Source organism: Benincasa hispida, chromosome 10 (genome assembly GCF_027475165.1).
Source record: "Benincasa hispida cultivar pf3 chromosome 10, pf3_genome.v1.1, whole genome shotgun sequence".
Classification (NCBI taxonomy): domain Eukaryota; kingdom Viridiplantae; phylum Streptophyta; class Magnoliopsida; order Cucurbitales; family Cucurbitaceae; genus Benincasa; species Benincasa hispida.
The window spans coordinates 59,354,226-59,381,418 of NC_143487.1; the positions used below are offsets into that span (position 1 = coordinate 59,354,226).

At 34.4% G+C, this 27,193-nt stretch overlaps 1 protein-coding gene and 1 long non-coding RNA gene across 3 annotated transcripts; both read left to right on the top strand.

Annotated features, from left to right (window-relative positions):
* The first annotated feature begins 1,068 nt into the window (after positions 1-1,068).
* Positions 1,069-15,242, top strand: LOC120088319 (upstream activation factor subunit UAF30-like). 2 transcript variants are annotated; one of them, XM_039045534.2, is made up of 7 exons: positions 1,069-1,854; positions 3,578-3,695; positions 3,818-3,992; positions 4,775-4,873; positions 8,074-8,249; positions 14,256-14,310; positions 14,881-15,242. In XM_039045534.2, the coding sequence occupies exons 1-7, from the start codon at positions 1,535-1,537 to the stop codon at positions 14,889-14,891; spliced, it is 954 nt and encodes a 317-aa protein (XP_038901462.1). In that variant the 5' UTR covers positions 1,069-1,534; the 3' UTR covers positions 14,892-15,242. The 2 variants fall into 2 exon arrangements, with proteins under 2 accessions (XP_038901462.1, XP_038901460.1); XM_039045532.2 differs by lacking the exon at positions 14,256-14,310.
* A 248-nt stretch (positions 15,243-15,490) lies between these two features.
* LOC150033514 (uncharacterized) lies at positions 15,491-23,340 on the top strand. Its single transcript, XR_016523903.1, has 2 exons — positions 15,491-15,547; positions 22,796-23,340. It is a non-coding gene; the product is annotated as an uncharacterized LOC150033514 (long non-coding RNA).
* Positions 23,341-27,193: the final 3,853 nt, after the last annotated feature.

A 27,193-nucleotide genomic window follows, 5' to 3' on the forward strand; every position in this document is an offset into this window, starting at 1 on the left:
GGCCAAGACAAAACATTTTTAACTCTTTCCTCAGAATTTTATTGGCCACAATTGAGAAGAGATGAAAACAATTTTGTTAAAAGATGTTTCATATGTCAAATATCCAAAGGTTCTTCTCAAAACACTGATCTATACTCTCATTTACCCATTCTTACCTCCATATGGCATGATTTATCTAGGATTTTGTGTTAGGACTACCTAGGACACAAGGAGGGTTTGATTTGATTTTAGTTGTGGTTAATCGTTTTAGTAAAATAGCACATTTTTTACTTTGTAAAAAAATCAATGACGCTCTTAATGTTGCTAACATTTTTTTATCGTGAGATTGTTAGATTACATAGTGTTCCAAGGTCTATTGCTTTAGATAAGATGTAAAATTCATGAGTTTTTTCTAACGATCCTTATGGAAGAAGTTTGGAACCAATATGCTCTTTAGCATCTCAAGCCATCCACAAACTGACGGCTAAACCGAAGTCACCAACCACACCCTTGAAAACCTCATAAGATGCCTTAGTGGTGATCAACCCAAGCAGTGAGACCTTTCATTAGCTCAAACCAAATTCGCTTTTAATCACATGTGCAACAAATATACAAGGGAAGTCCCCCTTTGAAGTGCTTTACACTTGTTTGCCTCATTTAACTATGGATCTATCTAATTATCCTACTTTTTATTGGGCTTAGTTTTGAAGCTACAATCTTGGCTGATGGAGTTCAACAACTTCACAATGAAGTCACTCAACATTTAGAGGAAGCAAATCAACAATATAAAGCTACAACTGATGACAAAAAACGACCATTGGAGTTTCAAGTAGGAGACTTAGTGATGGTATACCTCTACAAGTCCAGAATTCCAACTAGAACTTACTCCAAAATGGCCAATAAACGCCTTGGTTCATTTGCAATTCTGGAGAATATACGGACCAAACACTTATCGAGTAGATCTTCCATCATGATAACGAATTAGTCCAATATTTAATATCTCAGACATAGCTCCATACAACATGCTCCATACAAATTCTAGCTAGCCACATAAAACTCTAGGATGAGTTCTCTTTTAGGGGATGAACTTGATGTAATATCTTATGAGGATCTCGACCATTTCTTGAACAATCTTGTTTTAGTTAAAATGTTCTTGTTTAGCCTTTTTCCGATTCTTTAAGTTTAGGTATTTCTTTATAATCTTTTTACCAACCGTAATCTTCAGCTCCTTACTCTCTCTTGCTTAACGTTAAGCTCTTAAACTCTCAATGTAAATACGAAAATCACGAGCTGTGGTAAAACAATCATAATTTTAAAAAACAAAAAAACAAAAGACAATTAGATATTTAATTTTAATTTCCAAATTTGTTCCTTCTTCGTCCCCAATCTCCCATCTGTTTCTTCACGCAAAGCCATTTCCTCTTGAAAGCCGAAGCCAAAGGCACACGCCACACGCAACGGATACTGTGCCCTCAACACCAAATCCAACCCATCTTTTCCTCCTTCAGTCTCCGAGGTTTTGCTCTTCTTCCATTAAAGATTGTGGATTACAACAATGGTTTCCGACTCGGAGCTCATCGGCCGGCTCCGAGAGTTTCTTCGGAATTCCGACCTCAATACCACCACCACTGCTATCGTCCGCCGGAAGCTCGAGGAGGACTTTGGCATTGATTTGTCCGATAAGAAGCGGTTTATTAGGGAACAGGTCGACGTATTCCTCCAGACTGAGCACGAGAGAGCCGTGGAAGAAGGTTGCGGCGACTGCGAGGAAGTCGACCAGGAAGGTGGAGATGAAAATTTGAAGACGGAAGAGGATGATGGAGATAGTGAAGACGGAGATAACGACGACGAAGATGATGAAAAGGGTAAAGCGGGGTGAGTGTGATTAATGAAACTTCTTACTTATAAATATTTTGGATTTCTGTTTAGACTTGGGTTTTAAATGCGTCTAATGCGTAGTTTCGCTTTCCGGAGCAATCTTTGTCCATATACGGATGCAAAAGAAGTGAATTGATTCGTTTTCATACTGAAAATAGTGGCAAGTTTGTAAAAATCATCAACGCCGGAGCTTCCTTCCACAATTCCGATTATTTGTATTTGAATATTCGCATTTGTAATTCCTAACCATGGTCGAATCATGTAAATCGTAATTTCTTTTGGTATTGTATCGGTTAATTCTTTATTTTTTCTTTAATTATTTTTTCCGATGACGAAATCTGTGTTCTTAGTTACCCGAAAGTTGACGTGAGGGGAAAATCTTCTCTTAAAGATTGTCTTGATTTTGTATGACGGGCACAACGCTAAGATTCTGTTAAAGTCGTCTATTCTTTATCTGAAAGTCTGATAAGTTATGTAGTATTTATGGAAAGAAGTATTATAGCTACTAGCTAGCTAACTTGGACATTGTAAAACAATGCAAATATGTTTTCAAACCTGATTGATGACCTCCATTTGCCCAACTATTTGTGAATGGTATGGGAGATGATCGACCACCATAAGAATCACACTATAACCATTAGACTTCAACAACCCTTCATTGAAGTCATCTCTTACATTTTGTGTAGAAGGGAGTGGTGGAAGAAGAGAGTTGGTTAGTTTGGGAAGTTAAGGGCAATTTGGTAGTTATGGGTAGTTGGATGGTTATAGGAAGTTATGCTTTGTGTTTTGGATATAATAACCTTGCAAGGGAAGGCTTTTCGAAAAGAAGGAAAGAAAAAAAAAAAAAAAGAACCCTTGAAAGGGAAGGTGAAAACTAGTATGGATTTATCTTGGAACTAGAATGGAGAGCTAAGGCCTCTCAAATGTCTAAAGATGGGAGAATGTTAGGCTTTCTGAACGTCTGGCTAGGTTATAACTCTCTTATATGCAATTATAAGTGCAACTATTCCTTTTAAGTTGTATCACCGAGTCGCTGTTTCTTATGCCTATGTTGGGAACAACCTTCACCATTTTCTTTCATTTATCCTCTAGCAGGAAGTTTCTGGAGATTTTGATTCAGGATTTTGAATTCCAGAGCGAAAAGCAATGTTTTGAGTCTACTTTGTGGCCATGGTCTAAAAGGGAGAGAAAAGTTCATGGATTAACGATGCTAAATCTGTGGTGTGGGCATATGGTTTGAAGGGAATCACCTACTGTATGAGAACGAATGAGTTTCTTGGGAGGAAAGACTTGAAATATTTAAGTACCACACAGCTTCATGGGTGCTCTTTTCATAGACTTCGTAAAATATTCAATTTGAAGCAGTTTAGCTCCTTTTTGTGGCTTTTCTTTTTGTACCCCATATTTCTTTCTTTTTTCTCAATGAAAGTCAAATTCTTTTCATTAAAAAAAAAATGTATTCAATTTGAAATTATTTATTGTTGGGCTTTTCATTTCTTTTTGTTCTTTTTCCTGTAATTCTCTGATAAGATGGTGTTTTTAGCTTTAGCTTCTGTTTTCTTGGTTTGGGGGATCTATTTCCATTCTAAAGGGAGTTTCAGGTTGTAACTTTTGAAATATATAAATGGAAAGTTTATATTTTTTGTATGAGAAAAAAAAGAATTGAAATTTCTGTTTGAGACCATCTTTGATGAGTGAGTTATGCTTCTTTGTAATGCAGTTCTAACAAGCTTAGTAAAGAGGGGAAGAAAAGAGGCGGGGGTGGTTTTAGCAAGCTATGTAGCCTTTCCCCACAACTGCAGGAATTTATAGGAGCTCCTGAAATGGCAAGGACTGAGGTACATCTAGAAAGTAAATTTTGACCTTTTTTTTTTTCTCAATCTTCTCAATGTACAATTAGAGGTCATTTGTCGTCTTTTTCAGTTCCATCTAATACAATCATTGCTATCTTTTTCTACAGGTTGTTAAGCAACTATGGAACCACATTAGAGGGAAAAATTTGCAAGATCCCAGTAATAGAAGAAATATTCTCTGTGATGATTCGTTAAAAGCACTCTTTGGTGTCAATTCCATCAACATGTTTCAAATGAATAAAGCTCTATCAAAGCATATTTGGCCGTTGGAGTCAAATGACGGTGTGATTTTATAGCTTTGATCCTGTGGCTAATATTACACTACTGTTTTCTGTTTTCTAAGATGTTTGGACTTACCATTGCTCTTAATTGTTAACTAAAGCAATTTCTTTTAGTTAATTTTTAATGTTGATCTGGCTTCTATGGAACCTTAAGTGCTATTGACTCTTGGATTTTATTTTCTTCAATTTATATTCTATTTTTTTTAATCCTAATAGGTACAAGGCACTTATGCTTTGTTTGGATGCCTTGATTTAGAGAGATTTTAAATCATGATGGATTTCAAATGAATTCCGTTATTTGTTATCACAAGAAAGAGAATAATTTGGATTCTTAAGTGATTTCAAATCTTGTTTTACATAAAAATTTTCTTGACTAAAATGGTGAATTTTGCGAGATTTCATAGAGGTTAGACATTAATTACTTAGAAGACCAATGTTATATCTTAATTTTCCGTTAATAATTTATAATTAAGAGCCCATATTAGTAAACTTCTTTCTTTTCTTTTCTAGTTGCTATCAAAACACAAAATTGTAACTACATTTCAAATCTCTCTCATTCCTAACCAAAATTTTAAAACAGTTTCTTGAATTTTAAATCACATGATTTTAAATTATTTCTTGAACTTTTTTGGTTCCGAACAGAGGAAGTTTTGGTCTGCATGCACCTTGCATAAAGGCTAATCCCTTCCACTACAAACCCTGAACATTTTTCTGATGAAGCTGTGCAACAAACCTTATTGAACTTTGTTTTCTTAATAATTTTTTTTCCTTTCCTGGATACAGTTATTCCAGCCAATTCAAGTCAGAAAGAAAAGCAACAAAAGGAGAAGCAGCCAAAGGAGAAGCCACAAAAGAAGCGGCAGAAGCAAGGAAAAGAAGAAGGTAGACAGCAAAAATAGTTAGCTTTATTTGAATTTTATGACTGTATTATGTTCATGGCAAGAAACCCCTGTAGGAAGGAGTACTATAGCAAAGTACCCCAAAAAATAACACTTGTAAATCATTATACAAACTGTACCTCAATAAGAATAGTAATATTTGAAGGATAAAATCTGAATTGTTCAGATGAAGTATACCGAGAGGCACATAAAGTTTAATCACCTTGGATCTCTCTTCCCTTATCTTTCTAGATCCATCCGTTTCTTTCTAATCAATCATATGCCCCCACAAAGTTGCTTAGACCCATTAATGTATAATAATTTAGCATAGCTTTTCATCCCATGGCCAATAGTAGTGCCATTTAGCTTTTAGCTCCAATTTTGAAAATCTAGGAAAGGCAAAGGCCGAACACCAAATCCCAGATTTTACCCGAGTGAGTGGGGGTAATCATCAGTTGGTTGGCATTGGTGGTTTTAGGCTCAAACTGGCGCCAACCATTGACATGCCAGTTTTGGTTGGTCTTGTAATGGTAGGCGACGCCAACCGACCAATTGACCACACTGGTGGTTTTAGTTGATTTTGATCGGTTCTGAGACTGATTAAAGTGAAAAAAGTGTGGCAGAACTAAATGAAAATATTGGGAGAAATGGGGAGAAAAGGAAAAACAGGAGAAGAAAGGGAGAAAAGAAGAAAGAAGAAAACAAAGAAAAGAAGAAAAGAAAAAAGAACGGAGAAGAAGGAAGGAGAAATGAAAAAAAGGAAAATACGAAAGAAAAAAATTACAAAAAGAGATTTTTGCTAATAATATCTTCCCCTGGGAAGAGGAAGACTAGGAGGCTGCTGCAGCAGCATTTTACGCCTGCAAAGTTCAATAATTCTTTTTTGTTCTATTACTTATTTATTTTTCTTTTATTTTGGTTGGTTTGGTTGTTTTAGCCCTTTTTGGGTTCGTTAACCGGCCAACTTGGGCAACCAACCCTGGCTGAAAGCCCATAAACCAACTGACCAAAGTTGTTGAGGCGGTTTCAGTCGGTCGGCTCGGTGTTTGGATTATTTTTGCTCACCCCTAGCTGTGAGTGAGAGAGAGAGAAGAAAGTTGGGATTTCATTGTTCTTTTTTGCACAAGCTGATCCAACTTGGAAGAATTGCTAGGTAAAGTCACCTTTTCTGCAATTTTTATTCTAAATTTAGCCCTTCCGAGTATACTAAACTGACCAAAATATTTACTTTTATTTTTTTATTCGTTTATTATTATTATTATTGTTATTGTTGTGGTTGTAGCTTTTAGCTCGAATATTGAAAATCCAGGAAAGGCATGGCCAAAAACCAAATCCCAGATTTTTACTGCAGTGTGAGAGAGAAAAAAGAAAGTAATAATTTTATTCTTCTTTCTTGAATGAGCATCTCAGCTTGGACAAACTGCTAGATATGGTCACATTTTCAACAATCTTTATGCTAAATTTTGCCCTTCGAAGTACACTAAACTAACCAAAGTATTCAATTTTTTTGGAGGCGTTCAGACTTTCATATAGCTTCAATTAGACGTGTTGGGAGAGGACCTTTATGTCAAGACGGTAAACAAAGGATTCATTGAGAAACTGTTAGTCCCCTGGTAGTGAGAGCATATGAGATTAGGGTAAAAAAATGTATCTGATTTTTTTTTTTTTAATTTTTTTTAAGGAAACAATCACTTTTCATTAATAGGATACGAGACTAATGCCAAAAATACAAGAAACCCATCAAGAGATACAAAAACATAGTAGAAAGCGATATAAACAACAAAAAGTAATAGAATTATGAGAGCAACATAAAAGCATTCCAGGTGAGACAAATAATCTGAATGGTATATCATACTAAGCTTTTAGAAAGAGAACACCATGAAGAGGCCTTCAAACGAGAAGAACCAAACCGTCCATCCCAAGAAAGATGCTTGGTATAAAAAACCCTTTGATTTCATTCAAGCTACGACTGGACCAAATCAGTATATGTAAGATGTTTTGCTTAAAAGAATTCAAGAAAACCCACTGGATGTTGAAAAACGAGAGAATTCCATCAACAATTGCTTGAATAGGAAGAACCAAAGAATAAGTGCAGTAAGTGTTCACTATTCCTCATGCAAGGTGGACATATAGTAAGCAGAAGATAGTGGATAAGGAGCTTTCTTTGAAGAACCTCTGAACAGTTCAATGAACCATTACTCGTTATCCAAATAAGAATATTGACTCTTTTGGGAACTTTGGACTGCCATAAAGCTGAATATATCTCCTTACTAATAGGAGAATATGCTATCAGATGCTTTCTCAAAGATTTTACAAAGAATTTGCCGGATGAATCAACTATCAGGAAACCAACAGCGAGAATCCGGATTGTCATTATCTTCTCTTCTTGCTACAACACCAAGCAACTGTTAGAAATCGATAATCTCATCATCCTTTAGAAGTCTTCTAAAGAAAAAAATTCCATGAACAAGAAGTTTCATCCCAATCGTCAAAACCAAGGGGAAATTGGTCCGTCCTTTGTTATTTAAGGCGGAATTTGAGGGAAAGCTTTAAAATTTTTATTGATATTTATTTTAGATATTTTTTAATTTAAGATAAACCAAGGGCTTAAATAATATTTTTTTTATCTTCAATGGATTTAACCACCTTCCTTTGTTATTTTCTTTGCTCCCTTGAGGACGCACTACTCTTTGATCTCTCCATTTACCTTCTTCTACATGCCCATTAAGGTGGTTAAATCCATTGAAGATGCTCTTCATAGATCTCGTTTGGAAAGCTGTGATTAGAATGAGGGGAGTCATATATCTACCTACCCTCCAACTAAAAGAAAAAGGAAGAAAAACAAATTGAGCAATTACAGTTTATTAACCAAGACAGTGTAGTCCAGTTACTGTTAACTTTTAACCTAAATATGAAGTTTCTTAGTTTGCACCATCTGTATGAACGAACAAGTACTACTGAGATGATTTTTATTTACCATGCTTTTCTAGATAAAAATAAATTAAGTCATCTAAATTGGATGTAGATGACATGATTAGAACTAGGCGTTATCTAAAAATGGGAAAGGACGGTATCCTTTAGTTAATTTCCCAACTTAATTGCTTCAGAATGAAGTAGAAAAGGTGTAAATTTTTAAATTACACTTTTTCCCATTTCAGCTAACTGAACGTTCTACTGATGTCTAATAAACCTTCGTCTTTCCAGATTCAGATGACTCTGCAAGAGAGGAAAAGCGGCAAAAGAAAGGGAAATCTGGTTTTCTTGCTCCTCTTCAACTTTCAGATGCTCTGGTGACATTTCTTGGTACTGGAGAGGATGCATTGCCTCGCTCTGATGTAGTGAAAAGAATGTGGGATTACATAAAGCAAAATAACCTTCAGGTAGTTGGCCTTTATAAAGAATGAAAGATTCTTTGATAGTGTAGTAAAACTATATCTATATGCTTATGAGTTGGGCGTAACTAGGCTATTATTTGAGAAAATTAGTGAGAATATATGAATCTCTGAGACGATAGTTTGGGGTCATGCTTGATTTTATCATTTGTGAAGGTGTTCAAATGATAAGCTCTTTTATTCATCCATCATTCATGGCTAGCTTTCACTTGGGTCATCAACATAGTTTTTCCATTGCATCAGTCAATAATTTTTTCATTGCTTTACGACTGGCACATTCTTTTATCATGCAGTATCGCTCCAAACCAGTGTGATTTATTACAAAAAAAATATTGTTCTTACCTAGCCATAGTTTTTGTGCTATTTAGTTATATTTTTCATCTTCTGTGTGATATATAATTGTATCTATTATTTAGAAGTTTTTAGACTGTGGAATCTCTTCTTTTCCTTTTGTTTTGAGTATGGCTTGAGCTTTTAGAAACACAACTTCTTACAAGGGAATAAATGTTAAAAATTTTCTTTTGGACTTCCATTACTAAAGATTTTGTTGTTATTATTGTTTTAATTATTCTTGTTCATTTTCAAGTGTGCAATAGAGAATTAAACTTGAACCACCATTTCCAACTTAGGCTTTCATGATGGAGCTCCCTATTTTAAATTAAAATGTAAATCTCCATAGGCTCTTTTAGTGCGGTTAAATCTGCTGCTGAGCACAAAGTGTCCGTTTTAGATTATGCTCAAAGAGCAGAATGGTAAACGTCGCTTGGAGGAGGAAGGAGGGAGGAGGGGAAAAGTTTTATCAAATCTTTCTTGGTTTTTCTGAGTTGTGCTCCATGATACTATTGTGGATTTGGCCTTAACCCCTACCACCTACAAATTATTTCGCAGCTTTCGAATAAAGGATACTAATCTCTGGATTCAGAAAGTAATAAGAGGTACTATTACCGAGATTATGAAAATTGAGGGAAATGGGAAGAAGTTGTGATGCCCTGAGCAGAGAACAATGACGGATGGGAGAAAGTTGCTGCTATGGGAATTTTCCAAACAAGAATGAACAATAACCAGCAGAGTTAGCCTTGTTTCTCAAGAGAAGACCAAGATAAACCTCGTCAGAGGTTGTAATTAACCAACTGATTCTGCAACTCTTTGCACAGAATTGTTTCCCTTCTCCTTTTGCTTCTTCGACATCAGTTCTTCATCAATATGCTCTCTAGTTTCTTTCAAACTATGCTACTTTGTATAAAAAAAACTCTGCTTCCTTGGATCAAGGATCAAATCGAGAATCAAAATCAAACCCTCCATCCCATCATGAAAAATCTTCATCCCCTCTTTACATATATTTGCATCAAACTCCATGGCCAGAATCAATTAACTCGGATACCAAATTGATTGAATCCCAATATATTGAAAGATAATGATAACGGAACTACAAGATAAAACCAAGTGTTCGAGGTACTTGAACCCTTCCAATCTTGAGATACACTGTTAAACCCTAATTTGTACTTCAAAATATTGCCTATCTTCCTCCTTCCATACTCACTGTATTTATAACTAAACTTCCCTAACAAACTATTTAACTAACTACTAAGATACCCTTAATATCCCTCTAATACCATTCCTATCATCTCGCTGAGCAAGAAGACCAAAGGCATGACATCGTTCAGAGCTTACACAATCTAAGAGAAGCTTTCTGAGCTTGTGGTTCAGGGCAAGAAGACCAAGATGATTGGTTCAAAATCTAAGAGAAGCTTTCTGAGCTTGTGGTGGATCAAAGTGCTTTAAACCAACATTATATGATACAAAGGAAACATGTTTATTGTGCATTAATCAAGGATGGACGATTGTGTGGGGCACTACACGAGTCTGCACAGTGGGACATTGCAGATACTTGGAAGAACAAAGGTTATTCCTTCCTAATGATGTTGGGTTAAGCTCGGCTTGCGCCCACAGTTGCGATCCTGAAATAACTTAAACATTGTGTCCTCCTCAAACATATGCTGGATATCCAACATCAAGAAATTTTTGCTTACTTTACCCGTGTGGCCTAAGTACTCCACCTGTTACTTCAACCTTTCCCAAATCCACTCCTTTACTTGGATAATGAATGTCTCACTTGTTTTCATCAACCCACAAAGATTGAACCCGTCAAGACAAACGCAGACACAAGACAGGTCTTTCTTTTTCAATGGGAGTCCATCCCTTGTCCTTTCATTCAAATCCAAGAAGTACAACTGATGAAATCCTCTCCCTCTTTACTCAAGAATATCAAATGAAGAAGGTTGGAAGTCAGTGCCTTGGACAACCCTTGAGGCCACTCTTATGTAGGGGAGGGGAAGAACTCACAAGATGCCACATGAGCCTCTCCTAAATTGTGTCACACGTGCTTCTTCCCCCTTCTTCCTTGGTCTTCTCACCATAAATCTCAATCACTCTCCCTATCCTACTCATGGAAACTCCTGATATTCTTCGAAGTATCATCCCCAACCTAAGAGATTGCCATTTGGTCGAGAGTTGTCGATTCCCTTCCTTTTCCTCTTATAAAAGGCCTTCAAGGAGAGAGAACTTTGTTCCATTGAGGTTGTCTTCAACTTCATACCGTCCTGCTATTCTAGAGTGATCAGAGTTGTTGACTACCGCCTTATTAGCTTGGTGACACGCACTTATAATGTGGTGGCCAAAGTCCTTGCCAATAGACATAAAGAGTGGCCAGAGTTGCTGATTATCGCCTTTTTAGCTTGATGATATGCACTTATAAAGTTGGTGTCAACCAAACTCTAGTTTTTTGAATCAAATGGAATCTCTCCTCAAATGAGTGAGAGGTGCTTTATTTATAGAGAAAATGTTTACACATGTGCTAAATAACAGCTAACTAACATGTAACTAACTATTTTTAAACTCACTCTTATTCTAACTTGCTTACAAATATTTCTCAATACCCCCTTAAAATTCAGACTCAACCTTGAGGATGACAATTAGGATTCCAACTGATAGTCGTCGGGGGAGAAAATAAGGTTTGAAATCGGGAACATTGAATATTGGATTAATATGTAGGTCATAAGGTAAATCAATGCAGTAATTTGGTTTGGCCATCGGTCTGCGAATGAGAAGTAGAGCTTAAATGTAGTCTTCCACTCATCCCTCGACCTTATTCGAATATGGTAGTATTCACTCTTCAAGTCCTCTTTTGAAGAAAAATCAAGGCTCCTCCAAGTTGATGAAGTAAATCACCTATTCTAGGGATTGGGAAGCTATACTTCACTATAATTCGGTTGATAGTTCTACTATCAACGTACATCCTCCAGCTACCAGTTTTTTAGGGGTAAGTAGAGTTAGCACTCACATGTGCTAAGGCTTGGTTGAATGTGCCTTCTTTTCAATAATTCTTCAATATGTTGGTGGAGGATCTCATACTCCTTAAGACTCATTCTATAGTGAGGAAGATGAGGGATTGTAGCACCCGGAACCAAGTCAATATGGTGCTGAATGTCTTCGCTGTTTTTTGTATTTTTTTTCTTTTCAACAATTACAAGACCCAATATATCAATCTCTCTCTTTAACAAACATTTTGCAATGTATTTGAGGATTACAATCTCCTTTGGGAGCAATCGGCACCGTTTGAAGAACACAAGACACCCTATCACCTTCATCCGTGTCAATATAATTGACTTCTTCCTCATTATCTTCACTGCATCCAAGCAACGAATCCTCTTCTTCATCCACATATGCTGCTGTTTTTTGTTGGGGACACTCATTAGACAAGTGTCCCACTTGGCCACACGGCAAACATTTTCCCAATGTAGGCCAGTTACAAGGATTTTGAACTTTTTGCTTGTAAACAGCCTCTGGTACTCTGTTTCCTTCTCACCAACCTCTTCTTGCTTTTCTTTATCCTTTTCCTGGGATGAAATTGGTGGAGTAGGATGGTCCAAGGTACTGTTTGCTCTTCTACTTATAGAAGTATCCCAAGGAGCTTTTTTTGAAGTTTTCTTGGAGTGTAAATCATTCAACTCATCTATTGTTTCAGCATGACAAATTGCATCATCTAAAAAATGAAAATGTTGTAATTTTACCTTCTCTTTGATGTCAACCCATAAGCTGCCAATGAATCTCATAATTTGCCACTTGTCGAGGCCCTTGTTTAAAGTTTTGATATTGATTGTAAAGGGTCTGCTCATAATTGGGAGAAAGGAACCTCTGTTTCATCAACCGCTTCATTTTTTCCCACGTTCGAATTGGCCTCTTGCCTTTTCTTGAAGTCAATTTTCATTTTGTAATCATATAGTCACCTCTATCTCCATACCTCTCTTCTTGGAGCATATAACTCATCTTCATGATCATACTCACTCGAAGCATCCCAGTCTGGAATTCTTGCTGCGATTCTTGCTTATTCAAACGTCTTCTTGGAGCTGCCTATGCAATCTTGGATCTTCTTTCCCATTCTTTCACGAAGGGTTGAGCGTTCTCCCAATTTTGAGGTGCTAATGCCAGCCTCTCAACCCTACAAGTGAGGGTTTCCATACTTTCTTGAATACTAGTCACTGTTCTATGTATTCCCTCTAAAGAGTTTTCAACGAACAGAAAGCGTCGTGTTGTAGTTCTTGGAGAGAGGATGTGGGTTTCTTCCACCTTTTGATCTTGCCATAGGTTGTCTTCTCCTCTCAGGTGGGCAGCCCTTCTTCCCGCCATCAGTTTGGATTCTTGGAGTGCTCTGATACCACTTTTGATGTAAACCAAACTCTAGCTTTTTAATCAAGTTGAATCTCTCCTCAAATGAGTGAGGTGCTTTTATAAGGAAAATGTTCACATGTGCCGAATAACAGCTAACTAACATGTAACTAACTATTTTTAAACTAACTCTTATTCTAACTTACTTATAAATGTTTCTCAATACACCAAAAGTGGTGGCCAAAGTCCTTGCCAATAGACCTAGAGAGGCAATGCATTGTACTATCTCCCAGAATCAATCAACTTTTGTCCCAAGAAGAGAAAATCTTGATTCCAACCTTAATTGCTAATGAAGTTTTGGATGAATACAAATGCAAACAGAAAAAAGGTTGGGTTATCAAGCCGGACTTTGAGAAGGTATATGATATGGTGGATTGGGTGTTTTTGCTGGAGACCCTTCGGAAGACCCTGAGGGTTGATTAGAGCTTTGAGAGGATTCGAGACAAGGGGATCCCTAGCCCCCTTTCTCTTTGTGATTGTGGCAGATGTGTTGAGTGTGATGCTTGAGAAGGCATTTGAGCAAGTTTGTTTAAGTTTTTTTTTTTTTTTCGTGGGGAGAAGAAATACCTATGGATGTCACCTATAATTTGCTAATGGTACCATCTTGTTGAATTTGATGATGAGAGGCTCATGTTTTGAAGAAGATTGTGGACATTTTTGAACTGATTTCTGGGTTAAAGATCAATCCACCGATTTTGGGCATTAATTTGGAGGCTAACAAGGAGATTGAAGGTGCCATCAAGTGGGGCTGTCATGTTGGTAGATGACCTCTGACCTATCTTGCATTGGTTGTCATCATAGGTAATACGTTTGAGGAATATTTTCCTACTTGGACATGATCTCTGTGGTCTTTATGCAGATCAAAGTCTATATTAACAGCCTTTTAAATTTCCTTGCATCAGGTGATGTGGGAGGAGGTGGGGAAACTAGCTTTCATTGAGGAAAATGAAACAATGCAAGAAGTGCCTATATAACAAGAAGCAAGCAAGAAACTAAACTATCTTACGGTGAATTCACATAGTATTAGAGCTGAAATCTTGAATTCAAATCTGTCTGTTTCCTCCCATATTAGTAGTCCGCATGTTGGGGTTTGTAAATTAAATTCGATGTCAAAACTTACATGTTAGGTAATGTTGAAGATATTCACATATAATGAAATGGTCAGATTTACTGTACAATAATTTCAGTGTGGATTTGGTGCTGATTTATTAGCAATCCTATCTCATTTGAGTCATTTCTTCACTGTTTTTGATTCCCCTTGTTGAGAAGGTAGCCAAAATCCCCGGAAAATGGAGAATGCCAATCGTTTTACATAAGAGGATAGGTATGCTTTTATTAAGTGTATTTTGCCCCCACTACCATCCCCCTTTTTAGGTTGTCTTGCACACCAGTCATCATGCCAGTTCAATCTAGTGAACTAGTTTGTAGGCTCTGAGAACAATTTCTTTATAATGGAGATTTGGTTAGAAGACCTCCCGTTGTTTTGTTAGAGTTCTGACACTAGTTTGGAGGGACTGAAAATTCCTCGATAGGGTAAAAACTTCAGACAATAGTTATTATGGCTGCCTTTTTGTTGTGTTGGTTGTGGGCTAAACTTCTAATTAGGACTATGGATATTCATTGTTATACTGACTATATAATTTGTTGGCGGCATATTGGTTGATACTGAAACTTGATGAAGTTCAGGATGTTTTATTCGTATGTCTTAATTTTACTGATATTCCATAATCTAAAAGTATAGTGAAAATGAACGTTCTTACTAGGTCATTTTCCACATTAGATGTTATGTTTGAATGAATGTGCAAGAAAAATGTCCATAATGAACACATAGAAATTGTGTTATTTTGATGGTGTATCATTTAATATCTGAAATGTTTCTCAATTGTTCTTGAAGGACCCTTCTGACAAAAGGAGAATAATTTGTGACGAGAGGCTAAAAGAACTCTTCGATGTCGATTCCTTTCACGGCTTCACTGTTTCGAAACTCCTGGCCACTCATTTTATAAAGACAAAATAGTGAGTTTCTCCTACACATTGTCTTTGTTGATGCAAGAGAATCTAGAATTTTGCTTGAGATAGTTTTAGTGGCCTCTTCTTTGTGTGGTATTCTCTGGAATTCACCAACAAGGCAATGGAAAATCTGTTTTGTTGACCTTGTGTTATCTCTCTTTGGTGTGGGTGGTCTGTTGCAAAATCCTTCAGAATTAATTGGACTAACCATATCAATTCTTCTATACTTCCCTTAGCTTTCAATTAGCTGCTAAAGCCTCTCTTCTTCTTCTTCTTCTTCTTTTAAATTTTATTTTTAATTAAAAACAAAAGTTCGTTCCCCCATTCTTCTCTCCCCAACACTTCTAGATTCGTTACATGATCTTATTTTATCAGAAGTTGAATTGAAAATATTATCATCTTAATTCCTAAGCATAATCACTTGTTTTGATTTGGCCAATTTCAAAATTAATGTCACCGACCCTACCATTGTTGACCTTTGCAAATTTTGAAAGGTTGAGAATTTAGGCTGCAGAGTTCCTCCGTTGAATTCCTTCAATGGTCGATATTAGGTATGCTACATTTTTCTATATATTACTAAATTTTATTTAGATTTTCATATCAATTCTCTTCAACCCTGCCAATATCAACATTTTCAAATTATCTTTAGCATAGAACTTCACCAAGTGCATTAAGAAGCTTCACATTTGTCTGTTTGTTTGTTTGTTTTTGTTTTTTTTGTGGACGTTAGCAATAACAACATTGTCTCTCAGTTGATTAGTATTCAAGAATGAGATAATAAATTCTTAGTAATTAAAATTACCAAAGATAAGGATGTACTCTGGTGTCTATTATATTAGGTGGTATTTTAAATGTTGACTGTTATGAGATAAGATGATTTATTAATTCAAATATTGGATCTGGATTTTATATCCCTCAGCAATGCAAGTGGACTTTTTACTACAGGGCTGTTTTGATTTCTTTTTGGGCAAAATATATTTTTGGTCTCTAAGATTTGAATTTGATGTCTATTTGGTCCTTGTAGTTTTAAAATGAAGACTTTAGTCTCTGAGGTTTAGAAAATAGTTCTAAACGGTCCATGAGTGAAGTTGACTGTTAGTTAACGGAAAAATGATGTGGGATATCAATTTTTAAATGACATGGCACATTTTATTAGTTTGTAATTAATTTTAGCTGTGTCTCATTCCCTTTGCTCTTTCTTCTCCTCTTCTGCCGGGCGCATGTCGCTGCTAACTTCATAACTAAATTCACTATTAGACAACCTCACCTTGCTCACATTTTCACTGTCATCTCAATCCAATCCCTTTTGTTGCCTTAAATCTTTCACGAGATCATTTTTCAGTTTTTGATTATTGTCATTTTTGTGTTCAATGATCCTAACCATGTGTTTTCCTTCCTGGGATTCACTCAGAATTTTAGGTTTCTTCATTGGTTTTGTTCATGCTGCTTGCATTCTTTCCTTTTCCTTTTCCTTTGTTGTGTTCCAGGTGAAATTAATTATGCTTATTGTCTTGACTTCAAGTCTGTTGACTGTGGACTAACCAAAAAAAAGAGAGAAAAAATTAAGGGAGGATATATGAGAGTTGTAACAAAAAAATTAGCCAAAAAAGAGGTGTTTAGGGGTATTTTTTAGCCTCAATGTAATTTTAGAAACGAGAAATTTGAACAATTCTTAATTAGGGAAAGAGAAATTGCAACCCATATCAGTGTAATTGCAAAAGAGGGACTAAAGTGTAGTCGAAAAAATGGACGATTGGACAGTAATGTGATGAAAAATATGAGATGTTGCTTGTAGACTGTCGGTACGAAATTTAAAATTTAAACAAAGGAATGCATTTTAGCTATGAAGGTTAATTCGACAGTTTCTCTGGAAGTTAACTGAAGGAAATCTAAAATGTTGGTGGTGGCTTGATACATGGGGTGTTCAAAAAATTTGATGACCCAAAAAAATTTATCAACCTAATCCAATCCGTTTGTTTTGGGTTGAGTTCTGAACTCTTTTGGATTGGATTGAGTTCAAATAAATAAAAATTTTATGAGTTGGATTTTGATTCATAAGTCACCTTAAAATAATCCAAATCAACCTGAACCAACTCGAACTTATTATTAGTATTTTTTTTTTTTGCTTATGTACAATTAGATATATTATATTTATTTTAGTTTTCTTTAATTTTATAAGTTTTTTGGATAATGTATTCTTCAATAACTTTTGAAAAAAGATTATACATTATATAAATTGAAATTGAGTTGTTAATCTTAATTCATACATGAAAATAGCTAAATCAAATTTTTACGTATTAACATTTTATTTCCTTTTATAAAAAGAATTTAGATAAATGATCTAAGTAACTCGAACCAATCAAACCTAAATGTTTCATAGTTGAGTTGGGTTCATTTTTTATGAGGGTTATTTGGGTTGAAGAAATTTACAATCCGAACAATTAGATTGGGTCTAAAATGTTTATTAACCCAATTCAATCCAAACTCACGAACAACCATATTGATGCAAATGCCCAACCGATTAAAAAAAGAATCCAACTAAAATTAACATACAAAACAATAAAGATGTTGACAACAGATTTCCAATTGCCGAAGTGGAAGGTACTTTCTCGACATTGATTGTAAATAAGAAAATTCAGTTAATCTGAAGTGAAGGAGAGCTGAAATTTGTTCCAAATCGACAATGACGACAGAAAAGACTAGACCCATCTTATTATAAAAAAAGATATATTATTGGATTTTTGTATTTGGCCTAATCAACAAAGTGACTCATTAATCTAACTACCATGTCATTTTACCATCAGTTAACTAACAGTCAAGGTGGGTGAAGGACCATTTAGAACTATTTTCTAAATCTTAGAGATTAAAGTGTTCATTTTGAAACTTTGTACATCAAATATATATCAAGTCCAAAACTTAGAATCAAAAGTGTATTTTGCCATTTATTTGTTATAATTCTCGAAAATACCTTGTTATTTCAGAATTTTGTTATAAGGGTATTTTACATCATTTACCTAATAAGAAAGTTAATTGACTATTTTTCAAATGACTATTTAAATGTAGTTGTTCATCGTATTGGTCCTTTTACATATGAGGAAGAAACTGCCAAATGGATTTTAAACTTGTAATGAAATATTTATAGGGTAACTGCAATGGATTAAGAATCGTAAATATAATAAAATCTATCAATGATACTATTTTGTTCTAGATTATGAGAGAAGTATCTAAATTTTACTATATTAAATTCTCTTTTTCGCATTGTACTATATCTATTAATATTTTGTGTTTGATTATTATATTTGTAATACCCCAGTATCTAACAACTATTAGGAGATAATTGTGTTGTGTGGCTACATTCAATAGTTTTTTTTATGAGTGCTCAAAGTTTCCTTAAAAAACATACTAACTGATGATTAAGACTAATATCAATTTATACCTTAAACTTTAGAGATTATATGTGCTAAAACTTCAAATTAATAATTGTAGCAACTTAAGTGCTAAAATTTTATAAACAAGTCAATTTATAATTATTGGTTTGAGGGTTTTAATGGATACAATCCCAAAATTTTGAGCTATAAATTGATTTTCCACAAAAGTATACACATTATATAAAAATTGTTATCTCAACATTGTGCCATTTTTCATTAATCAATTTAACTTGGGATTTTTTAGAATAATTTTTTACATTTGAAGTATTAATTTTTTTTAAAAAAGCTCAATAACAGAAAGAAAAGGGAAATTGTACTATATAGCAAGCTTTAAACTTTAGTTTGAAAGAATGTCAAAAAAAAAAAAAAAAAAAACAATTTTCATCAGATTTATGGGAAATACACCCCTCATTCATGTGTTCCTACTTCTAATTAACCCCAAAATGCCCTTAACAGTATTTTTTATATAGTGTAATTATATTTCTATTGGCCAAATTTAAATATGAAAAACGTATTTTTGCAAAATTTTTGCCCCTCCTCAGATCTGAATTCACTCTATCATCTCTCTCTCTCTCTATATATATATTTATATAATTTTACATTATCATACTTTTTTCAGTCTTTCTTATATTTTATGTACTTTTATCTTATTATTATCATTATTTTATTTTTATTTTGATTTATGTTTTCTTATTTAGATATTCTTTTATAGAAACAATCTAATTGGATTGTATAGTAAAATTGAAGCTTTTGTTTGGAAGAAGGGGAAAGAACATGATTCGTTAAATTTAGAGCAAATAGCAACCTGCTCGTGTTCCCATCTCCCGTTATTCCCAAAATGCCCTTAGCGGTATTCCTATAGTAGATAGAGTATAATTGTATACTCCCCTCGCTAATCTTAAATCCCAAAAATAGATTTACCCTAAATTTTTCCCGCTCCTAATATTTGAATCTTAAAATCCACATTATCCTTCTTTTTTTTTCGAGTTCTACATTGTCTTATTATTATATTTTTCTTTTCTAATTATGACTATACTTAATGCCATGTTTCGTTGAATCATCATGAAAGATTTAAATTGACCGATCTTGAGAAATATGACTCAAAATTTAGTTTATTGATTCATGTAATTTGAAAGTGAAAACATTTATAAAAGAGTTGTAATATCTAACGATAAACGAGAAACTCCACAACCGATCATCAAAAGCACGTGGTAAAAATATTGAGTTACGATCAATATTGGTTGTTTTCATTGAGAGGGATGTTTAAGTTCTATGAATAGAAAACCATGTTTTTTAGTTAAAAAAATATATATTTCAAAAGTTATTTTTTTGTGTTTTTACTTTTAGTTATCTGGTCAATTTTAAAAGATGGCAACATTAACATATTTTTCGTCGTTTTTAAAGGAGTCCATTAGTCTTTTCTAAAAAATGTCATTCTCGTTTTAGTTTTCGTGTAAATTGGTTATATATTGTTCTAAACATAAAAGCCTTAAGCCTTAGTACCATAATTCTTAAATATAAGACCCATTGTAGCACCCAAGAAGAAACAAGAAATCCCACAAAGATAATAAAAAACATGTTGTAAAATAATGAGTTGCAGTCAATATCTGTCAGTTTCACTTAGCGGTGTTCGAGGTTCATGAATAGGAACTCATGTTCTTCATTAAAAGCCACATTCAATAAAGTTTCCGCACATGCAATTTTATTTGGTCATTTTTCAAAGGGGGGTTGCATTGGAAAATTATTGTCAATTTCCCTAAGGGAGATGTTCTAGTTTCATGAATAAGAACCCAGGTTTCCAGTAAAAAAGAAAAAAATAAAATAACAAATTCAAAAGAGTTTTTTGCACTTACAATTTTTTTGTCATTTTTCACTGAGGGTGTCATTGACGAATTTTCATCGTTTTTAAAGTACCATTGACGTTTTCTAAAAAGCGCCATTATTGTTTTTAATTTTAGTGTGTATTGGTTGGAGATAAGATCTGTAACACCTAACAGAAAAACAAAATCCCCACAACAAAAGTGGTAAAAAAAAGAGTTAATGTAAACAGTTTTTAATTTCACAAAGGAGGATGTTCGAGCTTCATGAATAGGAACCCATGCTCCCAGTAAAAAAAACACATTCCAAAAAGTTTTTACATTTGCAATTATTTTGTCATTTTTGAACAGGACAGTAACAAATTTTTGTTGTTTTCAAAGGGGTACTGTTGGTCTTTCTAAAAAAAACCCTTCTCGTTTTATTCTTTGTATGAATTGGTTAGGGTGTTTTTTTCAACCTAAAGGACCAAAGATCTAATACAATAATCCTTTATAAATATAAGACCTTTAACACAGAGAAAATAAATGCCACTACAAAGATGTTGTAAAAAAATTGAGTTGCGGTCAAACATCTTTAAATTTCACCAAGGGGGACATATGAGTTTCATGCATAGGAACTCATGTTTTCAGTAAACAGAAACATATTTCAAAAGGTTTTTGCACATGCAATTTTTTTTACCATTTTTCAAACAGGAAACATTGACAAATTTTCGTCGTTTTCAAATGGGTACCATTGGCCTTTTCTAAAAAGTGTCTTTCTCATTTTAGTTTTTGTGTGTGCTGGTTAGAGGTTTTTCTCAACCTAAAAACCCAAAAATCTAATACGATAATCCCTAAATATAAGACCGGTAACAACGAATAAGAAAGAAGAAACGCCATTGGATTATCAAAAAGATGTTATACAAAATGTAGGATCGTATGACAACATTAGAGGGAGTGAATAGGGTTACTTCAAAAATTAAAACTTTTTTTTTTTTTAATGAACTTTGAAACCAAATTAAGAAATTTAAAATAAACAAATAAACAACTAATATTTAGCACAATGAATCAAAGCAAATTACTAAGCAAGCAATTTCCATAAAAATAATTAAGTACATCAAATAAAAGAGTAGAGAGTGAAAAAAAACATCGACAATTTATAGTGGTTTGAAATTTCTATTCACTCCCAAGACTTCTTCTTGAACATTTTACTACATAGATTCTCTAATAGGTAAGAACCAAACTGATTTACCACTTCTTTTACGTGTTCAAGAGTCAAATTAACCACAATCGATCATTTTGCAGATTTAGGATCCAATCTATTATGATCTTTTTCAACGGGTTGAAGATCAAACCACTACAAATCCCTTTTTTTTTTTCGAGTTTAGGATTGAACCACTATACTCAAACTCAAGGTGCACCAGCACCTTAATTACAAATTCCCAATTGAAATTGTGTAATTGAAAACCCACAAAATGGGAACACTCTCAAAAGTGTAGATAAACAATTTTAGGCACTCAAATTAATCTCTCTCAAAATAAACTCTCTCAAAAAAGTAAAGTGATAGCTCTCGAAAAGAACTATTTTTATACCTTTAATTTTCTTTGCTTGTTGTATTTAAAATGATTAAATATTTATTCTTGTATGAATTCAAGAAAATTATGCATTTTAGAGTGTTACGGGCCATTCGAGATTGATTTGGAGCTATTGAAAGTGAAATCAGACACCCGGAGCTTTAAGGACATGAAATGGTCAAAATGTCCCTGAACACAACATTGCAACCCTCCCTTTACATTGAAAGGCAGTAGCATGGGTTTCACGTAGTGTCGCAACGTTGCCCTAGAGCATTGCAATACTTCAGATGTTGACGAGCAAGCACACTACGTGCGTACTGAGCGTAAGGCTTAGCATCAGAGTGCTTAAGGACTACAACTTTGATAGAAGCATTGCTATGCTGCCCTCAGCGTTGCCTATAAATATCCTCTTTGATTTTTAGGGCTTTTTTATGAGGGATTTGATGGAGGTCGAAATCAAACCCCAAATTTCTCTTCTTCCTCTATTTTTCTTTGTTAGATTTTAATTTTCTTTTGGGTTGTAAACAACGGATTGGGTCTCTCCTCCTTGCTTTGTTTATAAATCAATGAGGTAATTTTCAATTTGGTTTTGGGAGTAAGAATTCTTTGTAAATTCTTGAGATTTTAGTTGTTTCGGTTGAGTGCATACTGATTTTATGTTTTTTTTTCATCCGTTTCAATTTTGTGTTGTTGACTGTTCACTTGTAAGCATGTATTCCCTCGCTCGTAGCTACGTCATGTTCGCACTCGAATGTCTAGCTCAGTCAACCTAGTAGCAAATAATTAATTGTGTATTTGATGGCTATTCCTAGAATGAATGTATTGTGATAACTTGTAGAAATACAAGTTATTTTATCTCTTTCATTTAAAATAATAAGACAAAGACATGAAATTTAGATAATTTTTACCAATAAATCTATACAAAAAGCGAAGCATGCAATCACATACTTTTAATGCATAACATATTTAAATTTCAAACTAATTTCACTACTTCTATGCAGAATATCCTTCAACAATCTGATGAACGTGTGATCGCATGTTGCATACCCACTAATGCGATCAAACAAGAATTGCCAGAGAAAAAAAGGAAAGGTGATCGCATAATCTACAAGCGTTGAGGCATGACATGACATAGGTAGTGAGTGTCACATCACAAGTTGCGTTAGTGGCTGACAAGAAAACTTTGTTGAAGACTCAATAAACCCCTGACGTTGCAGACAGTACGGTAGGATATGGAATTTAATGCGCCCCATCAACACAATCATGGGTTAGAGAAAAGAAGTGCTCGCGTACGCCTATAAATACTCGTGCAAATTCCATGTAGAATACACATATATCGTGGGCTACATTGTGGGAGACGAGAAGAGAGAAGAAGATATACTGTTCAATAGCGTAAGTGAAGCAACTATAAAACGAGCTGGAGGAAGCAAGACATTGCGAACCACGGCGTGACACTCTAAACCTTTCTCTTTGTTTTGTGTATTTGTATTGTATTTTTTGTATTGACAAATTCAGATTTACAATATGAATACATGTTTGTTTTATATCTTGTCTGTCTTTTTCATCAACATCATGCGTAGCTAAATCGCCTCATAGGTTGAGAAGATTGTAGCTCACACGACCAAGTAATGGAAAGAGTCAAGCAATCAAATTGTTTTATGCATGCTTATATTTGTTGCTTGAATCAATTGAGAAATTTTTCTATGTAAAGTTAATCTGAGTTTGAAAGAATTTAGATTAGGACCTCATAAAACAAGAGAAAATATTCCTTAGAAATAATTACATTCTCTGCATATTACACCTATCGCATGCATCATAGAGAAAAGATAATATGGCAAAGAACACTGAGAAGTGCTGGTCGTAACATTGAGTGTATAGCTTGATCACATAATCCATCTAGTTGTTTAGAAAGAGTTAGTAAAAAAAAATCCGTCTTGACCCTATTATCGCATAACTATTATCCAACTCACACTGCTTCATTCTAAACATGATTCCCATCGCATATTTAGGTTTATGTTAGCTTATTCAATCACCCTCTTAAACATTTTAACTCACGCTAAGATCATATTTTTAGTTTCATCGCGCGTTTACAAGAAATTCCTGTGTTCAACCCTAGACTCACCAGGAACTCTGGTCAAATTTACACTTGGGTTTGACTAGAGAAAACTAAGCGTTAAATCTCATAAGCCTTATTATTTCATCACATGTATAGAACGCAACAATTGCTAGGTTCAAAGATAAAATTCAGTTAATTGATTAGGCTATCCAATTGGTTAATCAACGCGATAAAATTCTAAATCTTCTATATGGACACTATTGAACACAGTAGATTTAGAAGCATATAGTTTAATTAGGGCATGACTTTCCAATTTTAATTAATATTTAGGACGCTTCCTGGGTTTGGTCTTAGCTAGTTGTCTACAACTATAGAGGCTAATTTGATCGTGTCTAACAAGTTGTTATGCATGCATAAATCAATTGTATGTCTAATTAATGGAACTCAATGATTGAAATTTCATAGGATCTCTCTTGCTCTCGAAACTAAATAAATCGAATCCTAGTTTACATTCACCCTTGTACTTTATCTTTCCTGCACTTCACTATCACTATCCACGGCAACCCCCTCCCAACCCCAACCCCCCCCCCCCCCTCTCTATTTACCGCTCTAATTAGGATATTGGCTTAACGAAAAACTAATATTAATGCTTCCATGTGGATTGACTTGGACTTGCCACTGTTGCTATGCCATCATAGTATTAGTTGAGGAGTTCGGTAGTTTATAAATTTTATTTTATTTTTAGCCTTTTGCGGGCAACGGCAAAAGGCAAGATTAAATTGGCGTTTTTGCCGGAGAAGCCAGTTTGTTTTTCGTTTAGTTAAGTTTCTAGTTAGAGTTTTCTTTTGTTTTTGATTTATTTTCTTTTCTTGTGTCAGGTTTGCTATGGCTAACATAGTGCACAATATGTACTTTCCATGGCGCGCAAGACAAGCTATCAACGGAGAGATGAAGAGGATAGGTAGATTTCTTAGCTCAAAAGTATGCTCGGTGATCTTGTCTCGTTTGTTCGACTGTTGACTGAAAATCAACTGCAAAGTAGCCTGATGCCAATGAGCCTTACTTTGAGGAGCCAACCTAATACTATGGTAATTCCTATGCACCTCCATAATACTACTTCCATCCTCCCATCCCCGTGTTGTTGGAGTTTTTTTAGGAGGCCAACCAAGGTATGTATTTAGAGAATTTAGTTGGAGAATTGCTTAACAATAATCTCTATATCCAATAGGAGAATTTTAGAATCTAACAAGACAAACTTCAGTTCGCGACGGAGACTAGAGTTGAGATGCAGCATTTGAGTGATCAACTTGCTTAAATTGTTGACTCAGTTAGGAGACTAGAGGAATCCTTTAAGACTACTGAGGCGCTCTATCATGAGGTAATATACTTTGACGAGGAGGAGGATGATGAGGAGCCCAACCATGGTCAGCCTCACTAGTTGAGGCAAAAGAAGAACATGAGCCTACACCAGTCGATATCCAAGTGATAAAGTTAGAGGTTGAAAAACTTCGCCTTATTCCATCATCTGGTATTTCGTATATTTTTTAGTTTTCTTCTTCTTGTTATCAATAGTTTTTAGAGTCTTTTTCTACGTTGGATTCGTTTGAGTCCCTTGAGTCTTTTGATTCTTTCTTTTTTTCTTTTTTTTTTTTTCTAGATATTCTAAAAAACCCAAATTCGACTTGTTCAACATCTTTCAGAAGATGGAGTTCCTGATGAGCATGAAGTGTTACATCAACTCAAGTAAGAAGAGGTCAAAGAAATACGAGAATTTGTTCATGCCATCAAAGGAGGATGGGTCACGTTAAGCAACTAACATTAAAAATTTGTTCTTCATAGAGGTAACCAAGTGAAATTTTTATTGCTTTCTTTTATTGCTTTCTAAATTAGCTTCTTGTTTTTCTTTTTGTAGGGACCCCTAGAAAGAAGAAGAGCATCATTTTGAAAGGCGAGCCTTGCTACCATATCTGAAAAATCGTGTAGAAAACAGCTCAGGGGAGGTTTTCTATTCCTAGGGGAGGTTTTATATTCCCTTGTCTTTTAATTTTAGTAGGCTTAGATTAAAGATGTATCGGGACAATGTATCATTTTAGGTTAGGGGTGGTGGTTGAAGAAACTCGTATGACCAAATTCCATTAATTATTGAATACAAAGTTTACAATAAATAGATAATAAGATATGCATTTAAATCTAAATTACAACATGCTTTACAAGAAAAGGATTTCAAGAAAACTTCACCTTTGAAGACCTTTTCTTCACGAATTTCCTCGAACGGATTCATGAACAATTTGAATACCTTCTTCAAGATTAATCTCGAACCAAAACTCGGACACTACCAAAATCGTAATCTTGGTATTCTTAGGGTGAGAACCCAGGAGTGGTGAACTTTGACTATTTTGGTTAAGAGGGAAAAAGCTTTGATGTGGAGGAAGAAGATTGAGAACTTTCACACACAACTCAAAGATACAGAACACTTCTGTCTTTTTCTCAATTGTTCAACTTCAGCATTTGTAGAAGAAGAAGAAAAACAAATTTTCTTTTATTCTCCTTGTCATAAAGAATAACCATCCCTACTAATGTGAGTTGTAACTCCCTTCTTTATTATTCAAAAAATAATAATATAAAATAAATAAATATGATAACTAACTTATCATATTATATATATATATATATATATATTATATCAAATATCACATATAACTTATAGTTTTAATATTGTATCACATACAATATAAAATATAATTTCTTTTCTCTTGTAAATAGCATTTAATATAAATCATGTTTATATTAAATTTAACAACTATATCCCATTCATAAAAAATATATTTGAATCTCATTCAAATATTTATTTCCTCCCATTAAGCTATAATGTATCAAATACATTGAGACAATTATATCACATATAATTGAATCCATTTAATTATATCATATATAATTAAATCTCTCAATTAATTTGAACAATTCAAATTAATCCAAAAACTGATTCTCAACTAAATCCTATTGAGCTACTAGCTTGAAGCTCCAACAGTACATGAATAATTAATTAAACTCTTTAATTACATTATTCATCATCCGTTAACTGTCAGGCACTCCACTAAAGACCAACAGCTGCACTCTTCGCACTACAGATATATTTCTGTGTCCATTGGATATAACCAATCAATAGTATGATGACCTTTCACAAATTGCTCGTAAATACAACTAGGTCAAATTACCATTTTGCCCCTATAGTTACATCTAACTCTTTAAGTATCACTGATCCCTCTAATGAACAATAGATCAAATTCCTACTATGACTAAATCCCTCTCGGGCCAAGAGAGGGTGTGGCATTACATTGTTCAA